At 44.1% G+C, this 18,867-nt stretch overlaps 1 protein-coding gene and 1 long non-coding RNA gene across 2 annotated transcripts in view; one reads left to right on the top strand and one right to left on the bottom strand.

Annotated features, from left to right (window-relative positions):
• LOC309545471 overlaps nucleotides 1–18,867 on the bottom strand; it is a 960,129-nt gene that overhangs the window by 786,550 nt on the left and 154,712 nt on the right. The gene's annotated exons all lie outside the window — the stretch shown is intronic.
• The window catches only part of SAMSN1 (SAM domain, SH3 domain and nuclear localization signals 1), a 178,049-nt gene continuing 165,410 nt past the window's right edge, over nucleotides 6,229–18,867 (top strand). The window contains exon 1 of the mRNA XM_082244679.1: nucleotides 6,229–6,295. Coding sequence (XP_082100805.1) covers nucleotides 6,272–6,295 — 24 coding nt within the window. The 5' untranslated portion in view covers nucleotides 6,229–6,271. The remainder of the gene's footprint in view (nucleotides 6,296–18,867) is intronic.

The following is an 18,867-nucleotide window of genomic DNA, read 5'->3' as shown; positions in this document are numbered from 1 at the left end:
CTGTCCATCCCCTAAACCAACAAAACAGCCTCTATAAAGTGAAAGTGCAGCGATAAACAGTATGAACGAAAAATGCTAAATATATCAAAACAATATTCATTATGTCATATAAAATATAAAGTGCAAAAGTTCCAAGTGTGAAAATAAACAATATTGGTTATAAAGCCCATATAACAACTGTAAAAGTCCAAAGAAGAAGAATAGGGATCCTGGTGCAATCAAAGTGATCGAAAATAGCAGTACCACCGTTCATGCCTCAATCACCAATGTGTGACAATCCACCACCAAAGGGGATAATCTGCTACTGGAGCATGTGGACTCAGATACCATGGCACCGAGTCAGCAATGCTTGAGTGGAACCAGAATATGATGCTCAGCAGGCAGCTCTAACGGTCTCAAATCCTATAATCAAAGATATCCATGATAGAACACCCAGCTGCAAATCCTGGGTCTCAAGTCCTAACCTCACGACAGGACCCCCGTTCACAATGTTGTATCATGCAAAGCGTTGGACCATAGACAAAAAAGAAGCCTCCACATAGTGTAAAACTGTAACTTTAGATTTTATTTAAAAGGTAGAACACTTACATCATATCCAAGATAAAAAGACCTTTATCCAAGATCCAGCAAGAAATCTATGGAATGCATTGGCCTGAATAGCGTGAAAAAATCCAACGCTTTTCGTCCCCAAGGGTGTCATCTGCGGTCAGTGGTACTGCTGGGGTCAGTGTTACTGCTATTTTCAATCACTGTGATTTCACTGGGATCCTTATTCTAAGGCTACATTCACACCTGAGCGTAGCGTTTTTCGCGCGTTTTTTACCGCGATTTTACCGCGATTTTTGCGGCGTTTTTTACCGCGATTTTACCGCGATTTTTACCGCGATTTTCGTGCAGGCGTTTTTAGATTGAATAGAGATCAATGGAAAACGCCTGTAATCTGCCCAAAAAGAAGCTCATGTACTTTTTTGAGCGTTGGGCGTTTTGTATACAGCGTCAAAACGCTCAGATGTGAACAGGGGCCATTGAAATGAATAGGATTTGTCTTGTTGGGCGTTTTGAGAGCTGATCCTAGAGCAGAAAAACGCCCCAAAAACGCCCCAAAACGCCTAGATGTGAACGGAGCCTTATTCTTTTGACTTTTACAGTTGTTATATAAACTTTATAACCAATATTGTTTATTTTCATACTTGCCACTTATGCACTTTATACAACATATATTGTTTTGATATATTTTGCATTCAATTGTTTGTACTTTTTAGCGCTGCACTTTCACTTTATATATGCTATCACAATGTTTGATCCATTGTAGTACGAGCAGCTTTTTATAAATTTAGATTTAGCGCTTTTTTTTTTTTTTTACATTTAATACCAAAACAGCTTCACACTATCATACTTATTTCACCATGCTTCACAGTTTGAATACGATTTTGGCATTGACGTGCAATGTTTTACATTTCTCATACATAATGATGTCTACATTTCCTGATTCAACATTTGTTCTGTTTATTTAGGTTGCATGCATTCTAGTAGTACTGTGGAACGTCCAGACGGTTTTTAGCAAAACTGAGGAATGCAGCATTTTTTTCTAAGTGTGTTTTCCATGATAAAATATAATGCGCATTCTTATTCAGTTTTTTCTCTTGGAAAACGTAGACGCACAGATGTTATAAAGTGAAACAGATGCTGAAAGATCCTTGGCTGTCACTAAAGGATTCCCTGTCATCTGTCTGAGGTTTATATGAAGTGTCCTTCCACTGTGCTTTGTAGGATAACCCTCCTAATAAGACAAGCAATGGTGAAGAACTCCTTCGATTTGTATTGAATTCATCATAAGCATGAATAGATAAAAGTCCAGGTCTACTTATGTAATCCTTTCCATTCTTAAGTGATTTCCTCAAAAATCTCTTATGAATAGGTTGTATAGCACTACAACAGAACTCTGATGTGAGGAGCAGGTACACCCCCCCCCCCCCCCTCCAATTTATGTTATTTTCAGTAACAAGATATCAAACTTTTATCGATACTGATCTCAGCACTTGACTAATTAACTGATTGTATGACTCCTAATAGCCTCCATTGAAGATGTTACTGTCCGGGAGGTTGCCTTGGTCTTGGCTTTTTAGGACTGAACACCTACTTCATGTTTGTTACATGTTCTCCTTCACATAGCATAACAAACACATTGAAAGATGAAGTTTACTTTTTTTAGATGTGACCATAAAATGAGAAAACATGGGGTGTCTCTCCAGGTCCCCATTCTTATCGACTCCAGTGACTCACACTGAAAGGGTGTCAGTGCAGAAAGAGCTGGCCCTGGCTCAATCTGCAGACATTGAAAGGAAAAAAGACCAAACATGGCACTTCAAAGAGAGCCAAAGTGTCAGACAAGAAAAAGTGGCTTCAGCTCGACTCCAGCCAGGCCATGCACCCCCCGATGTGTTTCACTCCATTTTGAAGATTTGATTGTTGGATACTAAAGAAGCTACATGTGGAGACAAAAGAATCGATGAAAACGCCATGACACGCCGCACCTTTATGGCTAAAGGCGTTGCAAGCAGAGGGGTCATACGTACCATACATCACTTCCAACTCTGCATTGCTATGTAGCTACATACATTGGGAGTTGTATGGGATCGTACACAAGTTTTTGTACTAATAGTAATGTTCACTACATTTGATATGAGACTAGCATGCAAAAATATTCGAAGCAACATTCGTCTGATGTTCTAAACGTGTGTACCAGGCTTTATTCTGACATTCTTTAAAAATCCCTGCAAGACACCTTCTCCTGAGAACATCTAAATGTAAGAATGTTTTTTTTTAATTTAGGTATGCTTTGTGAATGGGATCACATAACAAATCTATAGTGGGGATTTCTCAAATTTGGCTGCAAAAGTAGCAATACACTTTAAACCATTTTCAACAAAAGATTTGGCAATTTAAAGTGGTTCTAAACCCTTAAGGTTTATTACCCTAATGCATTCTATGCATTAAAGTAAAAAAAACCTTCTGTGCTGAGGCATCCCCTCCACCCTCCTTTTTTTTTTTCTCATCAGATTCCAATCCAATCCAGCAATGTGCACAAGAGCATCAGCTCTCGCCACTGTCTCCATCCTCATTGGGCAATATGATAGCATGCTGTAACTAGGAGTGGGGGGGGGGCGAGCCACCTGCTCTGAGTAAATAGATGCAGACAGGGCAACATGGGACCGAGCACACACGGGTGCCTCCATGGAAAGTGGGTTTCGTGGGGACACCTGCTGAAGAGGAGGGGCTTGGAGCACCGGCGGGGGAGCCCAGCAGAAGAGCTGCTCTGTACCAAAAGCATTACACAGGACAGGTAAGTATGACATGTTTGTTATTTTAATAAATTAAAAAAAAAGTTTAATATCACTTTAACAATGATGTGTTTCCTTCATAACAGATGCATTTTAAAGAAGAACTCTGGACATGGATATTTTCTACATAGTTACATTGTTCCAGCTTGGACCAATGCAACTATGTATATACCATAGCGGTCTGATGCCCCTGGAAGCTGGAAATCACTGAAGTAGATGCTGCTATTTCACTGATCTACAAGTTACTGCCCTGCTGCATTCTGAACACAGGAGATCAGCCACTTGGCACAAGCCCCATTCATTTTCTGAATGAATGCAAAGTGTTCTCTGATTGGTCAACATGGAGAGTGTGACATCACTGCCCCACCTCTCCACCTCCTCCAATCAGAGAATTCTACGCATTCATTGAAAACATGCAAAGCATTCTCCGAATGGCGCCTGTGTTTAGCAGCAAACCCTGTGATTAAAATGCAGCAGGGCAGCCGTTTGGTGTGGGACCTGGAAGCAAGTGGAGATCAATGAGTAGCCATGTCTACTTCAGTGATTTCCATCTTCCATGGCCTTTGGCCAGGTATGTATGTATATCCAAGTTAGACCAATGTAACTATGTACAGTTTAAAATATCTATACATTAAATTCATCTTTAATGCTAAAGCGAGTGGGAAATGCACAGAATATTCTTCTTCTTCTCAGACAAAGGAAAACACATCTTTACGTAGAGAAAAGAGAAAACATTTAAGGCACCATTAGGTAACACATACCATAATGTGTTAATGTGTTTTGTTAAAGTCTTTGTTTGGAGAGAATGGGAAAGGATTAGACCATCTCCCAAGCTTTATTGAGATCTGTGTCCCCCATTCGATGATTCACCCTCTATTTATACTAGTAATCATTGTCACCTGGACAGAAAGTCAGTAGAAATCCTACATTCTAAAGTTGTCTAAGAGCAATTTTTATTGAATATTCAAATTACATCAAAAGACAGTGATAGAAATCACTGCCAGAGAGGAAAAAAAAAAAACAAACCAAAAAAATAATCAAAGCAAAACACTTACACTGAATAACATAGATACAGTTCCGCAATTACAGACTAAGCAGGGTGCTTGAACTACCATTGGGGAAGGGGGGTGGGGGGGGTTTCGCTTAAAGGTCCAATGGTAAGTTATGTAAGATATGATAAGGAGACAATAATGCATTCAACATTATAGGACAGGAGAAATAACAGCTCTTCAAGCTTCCACAACGATAGAGGCTGCAAATCGGGTAATTAAATGTGGGGCACTGTCATTTAAAGAGAGACGTGGTTAAGAAATAGCAACCCCTGAGGCTATACCTAAAATGGGCTTGGGACAAGGACCTTGGGTGGACGGTCACACTGACGGTTCTGTAATAGTTTCTGGGTGCTCCAACCACGGTTTCCAAATGTTGTCAAATTTAGTTGGACAACCTCTAGTGCCGCAGGAAACATTATACAGAGCAAGCAGTAAATTAACCAGAGATTTCCAGTGAAAAAATATAGTTTTTTCTAGCATAATATAACAACATACTCAAGAGCACTCGTAACCTTGCGGGGGGGCTAAGGGCTTCACCAGACCCAGCAAGCAGACTTTTAAATCGCAGGGAACCGAAATGGCCATCACCATAGAGATAAATTGGAGTCAATATTAATGGGACAACTCCAAAAGATGTAAATTAAGTCTGCATGTGTGCTGGAACAGCGCCAGCAACCAGAGGAAACAGTAGGCCCACATTTTCGCACTCTATGCAGGACCAAGTAAATGCGGTGAACAATATTAAATTGAATCAGTATATCTTTTATGGAGACAAGGTACTGAAAGGGATAATCCCAGACATCATCCCAGTCTTAATTGTCCAGGTCGAGAACATCAATTGTCCATCGTTTCCTGCACTTAGGCATGCAGAAAAAGGTGGACATATAGCCTGGTACAATACAGAGTGGGTCTTAGTAATGGAATCATTGCGGAGCAGTGACTCCAAGTCTTTTTCCTGAAGGGTAATGACTGCCAACCCAAACTTTGAAGTGATGTACGTAACGAAAAAAATACCAGTTGGGTAGGGAGTATTTAACCTGTAAGACTGAGAATGAGGGGAGACGGCCATAAGCTACTATATCCCCTAGCTTCTTAAAAGCCTGATGGTTTAACCATTTCAAACTCTATTGAACAAAAAAAAAAAAAAAAAAACACTTTAAAACATTATCATTAGGCATGCAGATTAACTCATGGTACTGCGAAATCTCTCTAATCTCTCCATCTATCTGATAACTTGCTATTAGAAAACAAACCTACTTCAGCAAGGCATTCTTAGATAATACCAATAATGTAAATATCAATGTAAGCTTTGCTAATAGTGTAGGGCCTATATTATGTGGGTATTTATGTCACCCTTGACTGGTCACTTTAACCCTTGCTGTTGTCTATCCCCTATATCTCTAACTGTTACACTCCTTGTTCCTATGGAATCCCTCTCTCTCTACCTCAATCATCAATATGTCATGGCTGCTCAATAGCAACTGAGTTTCATTCCTTTTGAAAAGCCCAGGAGCAATTTATGTATAACAGAAGCTAAATTTCAATGATTCTGCTATTCATACTAATTGTTGTTTAATAATTATTTCTGGAGTTTGATTTGTAGTTTCATCCCTAGAACACAGTTATTGGCGAATTATGTTGTTTTGTTTTGTCTCTGGATGATTGTGTTGCTGGGTATAGACTCTAATGTTCACTCGGAAAGCTTGTCTCATTTAATAATGGGCTCTGAGTCCCATGGATTACTGCAGGGATTTTGTCTTGCTGTAATCTCTAGAAAGAAATCTACAAACAGCTGGGAGGACACGACAGATCAGCATTCTTCCATTGGAACGCCGCACAATTCAACTTTAAAGAACGGAGTTTAACCTACATTTCAAAATGAACCTGTTCTGCTTCTCTCTGGTAAGTGGCACAATTATTTACTTTCAACAGGCAAAAAAATAAACTCATCTTTTAGATACAAAAAAAGATATATTTGGTATGATATTATATTAATCAGTTGCTACTTGTAAGAGCTCTCTTTGCATTTGTTTGGTTTTGGAATCTCATAACGTTGTACCTTTTTACCAAGTTAGCCTAACTGTCCAAGATAAAACCAAAGGTAGTGTTGGCAGTGCAAATGTTTCTGGGTCCCAGAAGTGAAGTATTATGGCTATCTTGTTTTATTTCTTACATTTTGTACACTATAAATCATAATTTCTGGTTTTCTTCTCTAACCTGTTGATTAAGCCCTTAGTATGCTGATAAACGCTAACAGGGGTATGACAAGAAAGTTGATGGGGAAAAGGGAACAGCCATTTTATTTATCAAACATGATATGATAAGTCATATTGTATAACAGCTGTTGTCTTCAAAAGCCATTTATACCTCCTGTTGTTAGATTGCTATCTTGAAGACCTGTCCAGTTGTTTACTGCCCTACTGGAAGTAAACAGCCTTTGTGAACAACTATCCCGCATTTCAATCAAGATGTGACTTCAAAGAACCCTTAGATAGATAGGTGCCACCCTCTTCAGAATGTATAAATTGTAATAAAAGTCCTTAGGAAGGTAGAGCAATGATTATTAAGCCAACAGAATGTAATGTGATTGACTTGCTCTCCAAACATGTTTGTCTAAATAAATATAATTTTCGATCTGGCTTCAACAGTCAAAATGTTACTGAAACCCGTTTTGGGGTTACCCTTACACAGTCAAGTATGTTTATTTGTAGTGTCAAATTATGCATGGACTTTTTGTTTATAGGAAACCTATCAGGATAGAAATGTGTAATTCTATTAGCGATCCCTCTGAATGTGCTAGCTGCCTGCCTGTCATGCTAGTCCTTTAGCTTCTATACCTTATAATTCACAGACAAGAAAAAGGTTGGCTGCATGCTTGCTTGAGCACAAAGGATATTCTAATGCCTCGCACACACGTTCAGATAATCGGACGACTTATCGTTCGCATTTTGTTGCGTGATACTAACATCGAATTCAACAATGCATACAAACCGTATGATTTTTTTTTGTAAGATTCTGGAAAAGCTGCCAGGTTGCTTAGCTACGTATCAGATGGTGGAAAACAAAAACAATGGCAGCCAGGCTTTTTCCGTGCTATTTTAGTTGTCGATCGATTTTTAGCGGACACATAGTGTACTGATTAAACGATTGTTGTTCGCTAGACTATGGTACAACAGAAGTTTTCCTGTTTGTCCCTTCAGATTTTGTTGGACAAACTGTCATGATCGGCTGTCGAAAGCTGTGTTCAATGATCAGATTATCGTGCGATCAGGTCGAAAGCGAGTTTTATCGTACGATTATCTGAACATGTGTACGAGGCATTAGGGTAAGCTAAATTTTTCATTTACCAGAAAGAAATGTTGGTGAAATGTTTGCTAAATGTTTTGGAGTTAATGGTTTTTGTGCCAAAAGGCACCCTCACTATTTTTTTATTTTATGTATTTATTTTAATTTTATTTTACATGTCTATGGGAATGTTTGACTATTTTTCCAGAAGCGCATATGTAAGATCAGGCACTGATGTTGGATAGAGATGTATAGAACTGTTCGCCGGCGGACAGTTCCCGGCGAACTTAGCGTTCGCGTTCGCCGTTCGAGAACGGCGAATTTTAGGTTCGCGACATCACTAATGTTGGACAGGAAGGCCTGGCTCGCAATCTCAATCTAATTAATCCCAAGGGTGTTCTGTTGGGTTGAGGTCAGGACTCTGTTCAGGCCAGTCAAGTTTCTCCAACCCAAACTCGTTCATCCTTGTCTTTATGGACCTTACTTTGTGCACTGATCCAAATTAATAATCATTTTTTAGGGCTTGGGCTTAGTTCCTTAGTTCCAGTGAAGGAAACTCTTAAGACGTCAGCATACCAAGATATTTTGGACAATTTCATGCTCCCAACTTTGTGGTAACAGTTTGGGGATGACCCCTTCCTGTTCCAACATGACTACGCACCAGTGCACAAAGCAAGGTCCATAAAGACATGAATGAGCAAGTTTGGGGTGGAGAAACTTGACTGGCCTGTCCTGACCCTTTGGGATGAATTTGAGCGAGTCTTCCCATCCAACATCAATGCCTGACCTCACAAATGCACTTCTGGAAGAATGGTCAAACATTCCCATAGACACAATACTACACCTTTTGGACAGCCTTATCAGAAGAGTTGGAGCTGTTATAACTGCAAAGCAGTGGCGGAGCTAGACTTTTAAAACAGGGGTGGCAAAGGGGTGGCTAGGTATTATTTTGGGGGGTCAATATACAAAGTGTAATTTAGTGTCAGATTCGTCCACCGCAATGTCGCAGTCCCTCTAATGATCGCTGCCATTACTAGTAAAGACAGGATACAGGTGGTGGTGATCAGAGGATACAGACAGGATACAGGTTTGCCCCCAATGATTATTGCAGAGTGCCACAGCAATGCACCCAATGATTATTGCAGAGTGCCACAGCAATGCCCCCAATGATTATTGCAGAGTGCCACAGAAATGCCCCCAATGATTATTGCAGAGTGCCACAGCAATGCCCCCAATGATTATTGCAGAGTGCCACAGAAATGCCCCCAATGATTATTGCAGAGTGCCACAGCCTTGCCCCCAATGATTATTGCAGAGTGAGACAGCAATGCCCCCAATGATTATTGCAGAGTGAGACAGCAATGCCCCCAATGATTATTGCAGAGTGAGACAGCAATGCACCCAATGATTATTGCAGAGTGCCACAGCAATGCCCCCAATGATTATTGCAGAGTGCCACAGCAATGCCCCCAATGATTATTGCAGAGTGCCACAGAAATGCCCCCAATGATTATTGCAGAGTGCCACAGCCTTGCCCCCAATGATTATTGCAGAGTGAGACAGCAATGCCCCCAATGATTATTGCAGAGGGAGACAGCAATGCCCCCAATGATTATTGCAGAGTGCCACAGAAATGCCCCCAATGATTATTGCAGAGTGCCACAGAAATGCCCCCAATGATTATTGCAGAGTGAGACAGCAATGCCCCCAATGATTATTGCAGAGTGCCACAGCCTTGCCCCCAATGATTATTGCAGAGTGCCACAGCAATGCACCCAATGATTATTGCAGAGTGCCACAGCAATGCCCCCAATGATTATTGCAGAGTGCCACAGAAATGCCCCCAATGATTATTGCAGAGTGCCACAGCCTTGCCCCCAATGATTATTGCAGAGTGAGACAGCAATGCCCCCAATGATTATTGCAGAGTGAGACAGCAATGCCCCCAATGATTATTGCAGAGTGCCACAGAAATGCCCCCAATGATTATTGCAGAGTGAGACAGCAATGCCCCCAATGATTATTGCAGAGTGCCACAGCCTTGCCCCCAATGATTATTGCAGAGTGCCACAGCAATGCACCCAATGATTATTGCAGAGTGCCACAGCAATGCCCCCAATGATTATTGCAGAGTGCCACAGCCTTGCCCCCAATGATTATTGCAGAGTGCCACAGCAATGCCCCCAATGATTATTGCAGAGTGCCACAGCCTTGCCCCCAATGATTATTGCAGAGTGCCACAGCAATGCCCCCAATGATTATTGCAGAGTGCCACAGCAATGCCCCCAATGATTATTGCAGAGTGAGACAGAAATGCCCCCAATGATTATTGCAGAGTGCCACAGAAATGCCCCCAATGATTATTGCAGAGTGCCACAGAAATGCCCCCAATGATTATTGCAGAGTGAGACAGCAATGCCCCCAATGATTATTGCAGTGAGACAGCAATGCCCCCAATGATTATTGCAGAGTGCCAGCAATGCCCCCAATGATTATTGCAGAGTGCCAGCAATGCCCCCAATGATTATTGCAGAGTGCCAGCAATGCCCCCAATGATTATTGCAGAGTGCCACAGCAATGCCCCCAATGATTATTGCAGAGTGCCAGCAATGCCCCCAATGATTATTGCAGAGTGCCACAGCAATGCCCCCAATGATTATTGCAGAGTGCCACAGCATTTGCCCGCAATCATTGCAGAGTGCCAGCGTCGTCGTCCCCCCCCCCCCCCCCATGAGACCGGCTTACTTACCTCACGGACGGACGGTCATCACAGCAGCTTCTCATCGGTCCGCGGCTCCCTGCATCTTCTCAGTCCTCCCGCCGGCGCCTCCTCGACCAATGGCACGGCATTTGCCATTCGGCCAATCAGGAAGCGGGAGGACCCGCTCCCTGATTGGCCGGAGGAGGATCCATGTGACAATAGCGAATTTTCATTCGCTATTGTCACAGAATGGGCGGGCTCGGCTTCGGGACGCACTGTTCTGCTGCTCCCTGACCCTGGCCGCCAGCTTAGAGGGATCAGCCGGTTCTGCGAACCGGCTGATCCCATCCCACCACTGCCTGTGATTCCTCCGCTGTCAGCCTGGATCGGGGTGGCAACAGGGGTGGCAGGGACTTTTTCTGGGGTGTCAATTGACACCCCAGCTAACCCTCTGGCTCCGCCACTGCTGCAAAGGGTGGGCCAACTCAATATTAAACCCTACGGACTAAGACTGGGATGCCATAAAAGTTCATGTGCGTATAAAGGCAGGCACCCCAATAATTTTGGTAATATAGTATATATATATATATATATATATATATATATATATATATATATATATTAGTATCTTACAAAAGTGAGTACACCGCTCACACTTTTGTAAAGATTTAATTATATCTTTTTATGTGACAACACTGAAAAAATGACACTTTGCTCCAATGTAAAGTAGTGAGTGTACAGCTTGTATAACAGTGTAAATTTGCTGTCCCCCTGAAGATAACTCAACACACAGTCATTAATGTCTAAACCTCTGGCAACAAAAGTGAGTACACCCCTTAGTGAAAATTTCCAAATTGGGCCCAATGTGTCAATATTTTGTGTGGCGACCATTATTTTCCAGCACTGCCTTAACCCTCTTGGGCATGGAGTTCACCAGAGCTTCACAGGTTGCCACTGGAGTCCTCTTCCACTCCTCCATGATGACATCACGGAGCTGGTCGATGTTAGAGACCTTGCGCTCCTCCATCTTCCATTTGAGGATGCCCCAGAGATGCTCAATAGGGTTTAGGTCATGCTTGGCCAGTCCATCACCTTTACCCTCAGCTTCTTTAGCAAGGCAGTGGTCGTCTTTGAGGTGTGTTTGGGGTCGTTATCATGTTGGAATACTGCCCTTCGGCCCAGGGAGGGGATCATGCTCTGCTTCAGTATGTGACAGTACATGTTGGAATTCACTGTTCCCTCAATGAACTGTAGCTCTCCAGTGCCGGCAGCACTCATACAGCCCCAGACCGTGACTCTCCCACCACCATGCTTGACCTGCTGGCAACACACACTTGTCTTTGTACTCCTCACCTGGTTGCCGCCACACATGCTTGACACCATCTGAACAAAATAAGTTTATCTTGGTCTCATCAGACCACAGGATATGGTTCCATTAATCCATGTCCTTAGTCTGCTTGTCTTTAACAAACTGTTTGCGGGCTTTATTGTGCATCATCTTTATAAGAGGCTTTCTTCTGGGACGACAGCCATGCAGCCCAATTTCATACAGTGTGCGACCTATGGTCTGAGCACTGACAGGCTGACCCCCCACCCCTTCAACCTCTGCAGCAATGCTGGCAGCACTCATATGTCTATTTCCCAAAGACAACCTCTGGATATGACGCTGAGCACGTGCACTCAACTTCTTTGGTCGACCTTGGCGAGGCCTGTTTTGAGTGGAATCTGTCCTGTTAAACCTCTGTATGGTCTTGGCCACCGTGCTGCAGCTCAGTTTCAGAGTCTTGGCAATCTTCTTATAGCCTAGGCCATCTTTATGTAGAGCAACAATTCTTTTTTTCAGATCCTCAGAGAGTTCTTTGCCATGAGGTGCCATGTTGAACTTCCAGTGACCAGTATGAGAGAGTGAGAGCGATAACACCAAATTTAACACACCTGCTCCCCATTCACACCTGAGACCTTGTAACACTAATGCGTCACATGACACTTGGGAGGGAAAATGGCTAATTGGGCCCAAATTGGATATTTTCACTTAGGGGTGTACTCACTTTTGTGTTATTTTGAGGGGACAGTAAATTTACACTGTTATGTACACTCACTACTTTACATTGTAGCAAAGTGTCATTTCTTCAGTGCTGTCACATTAAAAGATATAATAAAATATTTACAAAAATGTGAGGGGTGTACTCACTTTTGTGAGATACTGTGTATATATATATATATATATATATATATATATAAATATATTAACGTACATACATTATGAGCATTTTTCAAAAAATGAGTAACATGCCTAGGTATCCACAATGCTTATATATATAGTGTATGCATATGTATATATATATATATATTTTTTTTTTTTTATTTACAGGGCACTTCATACATTGCCTAGGAATTCTATAGAATGCCTGATTTCACATATTGCCTGTAACATATACACTAAGGGAGTCTACTTATAGTTGTTTTCACACAAATTTTATCCAGGATGTGTGAGTCCTGGGGGAAAGATGTGTCAGTTGTCTAAAAACATGTATAAATAGTTCTCTAAGGCCCCTTACACACAGAGTGTTTTTGCAGCTGCTTTTAGGAGCGTCAGACATTTTTTTTGCAGCCTAAAAACGGCCCTCCCTGTTATTCTTTGGCCTCATGCACACACCGGCTTTTAGGAGCTCCAATTGGCATAGGCGTTTTTAAGCTGCAAAAAAAGAACCCAGGGCCTGTGTGTTCTGATGACCAGCGTCGGAGCTGTAAAAACGTCTGACGCTGCTAAGGGCTGATTAATGTTGCCAGTACAGCATTAAGCCACGTTATACGTTTTTTTTTATGTGAAAATCAATGGTTCCCTATGGGAGCCTCTTGATTTGCATGGAAGTCGCATCACAAGTCGGATCAGATCTGACTTGTGGTGCAACTTGAGCTCTGAGGTTCTTGAGGGGGAGCTCTGCACCCCCCATTCCAAAGCACCTTGTCCCCATGTTGATGAGTACATGGGCCTCTTCCCGACAACCCTGGGTGGTGGTTGTGGGGGTCAGCGGGCAGGGGGCTTATCGGAATCTGGACACCCACTGTAACAAGGGGGCCCCCCAGATCCCAACCCCCTCCCTAATAAAGTATTTCGCTGCAATTCATTTTGCCTTACTTTGTTCCAAACATTCCAAAGTTATCAAACTAGTATGATATGATTTTTTCTATGGAATGGCTCAGGGCTTTTTTTCAGCTGAAACTTGGTGGAACTTAGTTCCACCACCTTTGGCTCAGGCCCTCTGCTCCATGCTCACTACTTCTTCTGTGTTTACAAGTGACATTGTGTCACAGATCTGATCTCCTGAGTGTCTCCCACTGAGTGAAGGATGGGGACAAGGGAGATGCAGTGGCCAGGTTGCAGTGCAGATGTTGACAACCCCAGTGGATGATTTCCCCACAAGTGAGAGAGGCAGAGCCAACTACAATGTGCGGGGAAGTACTAGATGTGGCTGGGTGCTTCTGCTTAATACTGCAACAAAAGTGAGACATGTGGAAGATGGCAGAGCTTGAAAGGAAGTGGGGAGAAGATGGGGGCATTGGAGCGGGGGTTGCATGCAGAGGCAAGAGCTTAGGAGTTGTGAAAGTGAGATGTGGATAGGGAATGCATAGGTAAGCAGCTGTGGAAGAAGGCTGAACTCTGTACTATGTATGCAGCGCACCCCTGAACTCTGCATATGTATGTAACTTACCCCCAAACTCTGCACTCTGTACGTAATGCACTCCTGGTATTTAATGCCTCCTTAAAACCCTCCCACTGTTAGTGAAATTAGACCAAGCCCACTATTTGATGCGGTTTGGAGTATGCATGCGTGTGTGTGTGTGTGTGTGTGTGGGAAGGGGGGGAGGAAGGGAGGTTTGGGGAGTCATAGTGGAGTTCCTGTACCTATTTTCTGAGAAAAAAAGCTCTGGAATGGGTGGAAGGTAAAATATTACTTTACTATTCTAAGTGATTTTTAAATTGATAGGCTCAAAGCTGAATTGCTTCAGCCCTTAAAAGGGATATAAAGGTGCCGGAATAGTTAACCACTTGCCGACCACTCACATTGAGGGTACTGCGGCAAAGTGGCTCGATTCCGTCCAGCGACGTAGACCTATCCCATCTGGGCGGCGCGCGCGTGCCGCCGGGGGCTCGCTCCCGCTGTGTTCAGACACAGCGGGAGTCGGGCCAGGGGAGGAGAGGCAGTGATCACCGCCACTCTTCCCCGATCGTCGGGGATCGAGTGAGGCAATCCGCCCGTTTGTGTAAACAAAGCGGGCGGATCTCCCATGTGACAGGCAGGGACAGATTACAGGATTCAGCATAGCTGAACCTGCGATCTGTGCCTGTGTCACACAATCCCCTCCCCCCACACACGTCAGTAAGCACCAGGCATACATTTAACCCCTTGATCACCAATAAAGTTATCCCCTTCCCTGCCAGTGCCATTATTACAGTAACAGTGCATATTTATAGCACTGATTACTGTAGTAATGTCACTGGTCCCCCCAAAAGTATCAAAAATGTCAGTCAAGGCTCCGATCTGTCCGCCGCAATGTCGCAGTCCTGCAAAAGAAAATCGCAGATCGCCGCCATTACTAGTTAAAAAAAAAAACAATAAAAATGACACAAATCTTTCCCGTAGTTAGTAGCTGCGATAACTTTTGTGCAAACCAATCAAAGTACACTTATTGCTTTTTTCTTTACCAAACATAGGTAGCAGAAAACAAATTGGCCTAAAATGTTAAAAAATGTTGATTTTTAATTTTTTTCTGGGGAATTTCATATAAAAAAAAAAAAAAATGTGAAAAATATTGTTATTTTTCCAAAATTGTCACTGTTTTTTTGTTTATAGCGCAAAAAGTAAAAATCGTACAGGTGATCAAATACCACCAAAAGAAAGCTCCATTTGTGGGGAAAAAAGAGACATTAATGTAATTTGGATACAGCATCGCACGACTGCGCAATTGTCTGTTAAAGTAACACAGTGCCTAATCGCAAAATATGGCCTGGTCAGGAATGGGGTAAAATCTTCCGGTCTTAAAGCAGTTAAAATACGCTCATTGAGAATTTTTTTGTCAAAGACATGTAGCTAAATACATTTTGGCCTAAATATATGACAAAAATGTAATATATTGGATATTTTTTAACTGTCAAAGTAGAAAAATATTGTTATTTTTTCAAAATTGTCGCTCTTTTTTTATTAATATCGCAAACAATGAAAAGCGCAGAGGTGATCAATTACCACCAAAAAAAAGCTCTGTTTGTGGGAAAAAAAGGATGTCAATTTCGTTTGGGTACGGCATTGCATGACCGTGCAATTGTCAGTTAAATTTGCACAGTGCCAAGTTGCAAAAAGTGGCCGGGACGTAAAGCAGGAAAATCCTCCGGTGGTAAAGTGGTTAATTACATAAATGTGCAGGCTTACTGATTTATGAAAAAAAAATTGATGAGTTCCTATTTCTTAGCTTATCTGACACAATCTGAGGATGATAATAGGGCCCTGGCATTCAGAGGTGAGAGGTCCAGTTTCTGCTCTGACAAATGCCTGACCTCATGCTGATAAAACACCCCGCCTCATGTGTGTGTTTACAGTACCATATAACATAGGCGCTCTAAATCAAGGGGTATCTAGACACCTTGGGGGTATAGGAACCAATTGATTGGGTTATGGGACTGGATCTCTGAATAATGAAAAAAGGTAAAACAGGATTTACTGCATGAGTGAACATTAAATGAAAGAGGAAAAAAAAATCAACGTGATTTGTCAGATGACATGCGAGTAAAATTGTTAGTACAGTCTGGAAAATAATTTTTTGATCCCCTGCAGATTTTCTAAGTTTGCCCACCTACAAAGAAATAAAGGCTCTATAATTTTTATCATTGATGTATTTTAAATGATAGTGACAGAATATCAACCAAAAATCCACAAAAAAAAACCACATGCTACAAATGTTATAAATTGAGTTGCAGTTCAGTGGGTAAAATAAGTATTTGATCCCAAGCAAAACATGACTTAGTACTTGGTATAGAAACCCTTGTTGGCAAGCACAGAGGTATGACGTGTCATTGTGACGTGTAGTTGGTTTCCAGATTTGCACACATCTCAGGAGAGATTTTGGTTCACTCTTCTTTACAGATCTCTAAATTTTTAAAGTTTCTTGGCTGTCGCTTGGCAACTCAAAGTTTCAGCTCCCGCCATAAATTTGTCAAGGTGACAGCTATGTAATTGCATTGGATCCATCATTCCTGTTTGACATTTCCCTACACGGGTTGTTCAGTCGGACCTATTCCATCTCTGGGACTCCACCTACAGCAGGACCGCCTACTTCCAGCTTCCATGCTTGCTGTTTGGCTTCGGTGTGGATTGCGGGCAGGGGCTGACTGGCAAATTTTGGCCCAGGGGGCAAGTACAAACCAGAGGCCCATGGTGCAGGGACTCAGCCCCCCTCCCACCCTCCCTCTTCCCGGCCTCCTCCTGACCCCCATTCCAGGCTGAAGCTCCGCTCCAGGTACTCTCTACTCACTGGTCGAATCTGGGTTCCCGACCTGGCCAGCAGGGGACGGTTGGGGGGAGCTGGGACAGCGGGAGGGGAGAAGAGTCTCCAGTGGGGCATGGAACCGGCCTCTGCTCAGACTCAGTTTACACCATCCATGCTGGGTGGGAGGTATGCGCCCTGTCCTTGTCTTCATCCCGCACTCAGTAGGTCAGCAGTGGGGACTTTTTACTACTCTTCACCAAGAATCCTTTAGTCAAGTCTGTGGCAGAAGTGGTGTTGCCTTTTTAACCACATAACGTCTGCTCACGTTGCTGCTACTGCAGCAACGTGGCTGGTTATCGTCTAGCGACGTAGTACTACGTCGCTAGACTCCTCCCCCTGTAGGCGGCGCTCGCGCGCCGCCGGAGGCACGCTCCCACTGTTTTCAGTCACAGCGGGAGTCGGGCCAGGGGAGGAGCGGCGGCGATCGCCGCTGCTCTTCCCCGATCGTCTGGGAATCTAGCATAGCTGAACATCCGATCTGTCCCTGACTCACTCAGTCACCTCCCCCCCACACACGTCAGTAAGCACCAGGCATACATTAACCCCTTCCTCTCCAATAAAATTAACCCCTTCCCTGCCAGTGTCATTTTTACAGTAACAGTGCATATATATAGCACTGATCAGTGGCGTAGCGTGGGGGGTGCAGAGGGGGCCACTCGCACCGGGCGCAACATTTAGGGGGGGCGCATTCCACGCCCGTCATCCGCAAGATGTCCCCATCCCTTTATTGTGACAGTGCTCGTCCGGCGCCCGCCCGCTCTTTCCTGCACTTGGCTCCTTTACTGCCTGTTTGTGCAGGACGAGCGGCGGACGCTGAAGGTGTCATGTGCGGCCAGGGGGCGGGGCTGGTCGTGGGTGAAGATGGCAGCCAACACCGGTGGCTCTGTGCATGTGCAGCGCCGCTCTTGGAGTCTCTCCCTGCTGTCTGGACCAGCTGCCTCCACGCTGGCTGCTGCTGCTGACACGCTGTGTCTCTCCTCTGCTCCAGATCGCCTCCTCAAGTCCCCAGTGTGTGGACACAGAAAGAGGTGAGTGATGTGCTGCTCCGGGAGCCCAGGGAAGTGGACATGGGAGGGGGGAGATAGGTCAGTGTAGGGGGGTGTTAGTGTAGGGGGGTGTCAGTGTATGGGGGGGGTCAGTGTAGGTGTCAGTGTAGGGGGGTGTCAGTGTATGGGGGGGGTCAGTGTAGGTGTCAGTGTATGGGGTGGGCAGTGTGTAGGGGGTGTCAGTGTATGGGGAGGGGCCAGTGTGTAGGGGGTGTCAGTGTATGGGGGGTCAGTGTAGGTGTCAGTGTATGGGGGGGGGGTAATTGTAGGTGTCAGTGTATAGGGGGGGGGTCAGTGTAGGGGTCCATGTAGGTATCAGTGTATGGGGGTGTCAGTGTATGAGGTGTCAGTGTATGGGGGGGGTTAGTGCAAGGGTCAGTGTATGGGGGTGTCAGTGTATAGGGGGGGGTCAGTGTAGGGGTCAGTGTAGGTGTCAGTGTATGGGTGGGGGTCAGTGAAGGGGGTCAGTGTAGTTGTCAGTTTAAGGGGGGTCAGTGTAGGTCTAGTGTAGGGGGGTCAGTGTAGGGGAGTCGGTGTGTGGTGTCAGTGTAAGGGGGGTCAGTGTAGGTCTTAGTGTAGGGGGGTCAGTGTAGGGGAGTCGGTGTGTGGTGTCAGTGTAAGGGGGGTCAGTGTAGGTCTTAGTGTAGGGGGGTCAGTGTAGGGGAGTCGGTGTGTGGTGTCAGTGTAAAGGGGGTCAGTGTAGGTCTTAGTGTAGGGGGGTCAGTGTAGGGGAGTCGGTGTGTGGTGTCAGTGTAAGGGGGGTCAGTGTAGGTCTTAGTGTAGGGGGGTCAGTGTAGGGGAGTCGGTGTGTGGTGTCAGTGTAAGGGGGGTCAGTGTAGGTCTTAGTGTAGGGGGGTCAGTGTAGGGGAGTCGGTGTGTGGTGTCAGTGTAAAGGGGGT

Source organism: Pelophylax lessonae (genome assembly GCF_965119305.1).
Source record: "Pelophylax lessonae genome assembly, chromosome: 2".
In the NCBI taxonomy this organism is placed as follows: Eukaryota; Metazoa; Chordata; class Amphibia; order Anura; family Ranidae; genus Pelophylax; species Pelophylax lessonae.
The sequence above is the reverse complement of the archived record's forward strand: the minus strand, read 5'-3'. Positions and strand labels throughout refer to the sequence as shown.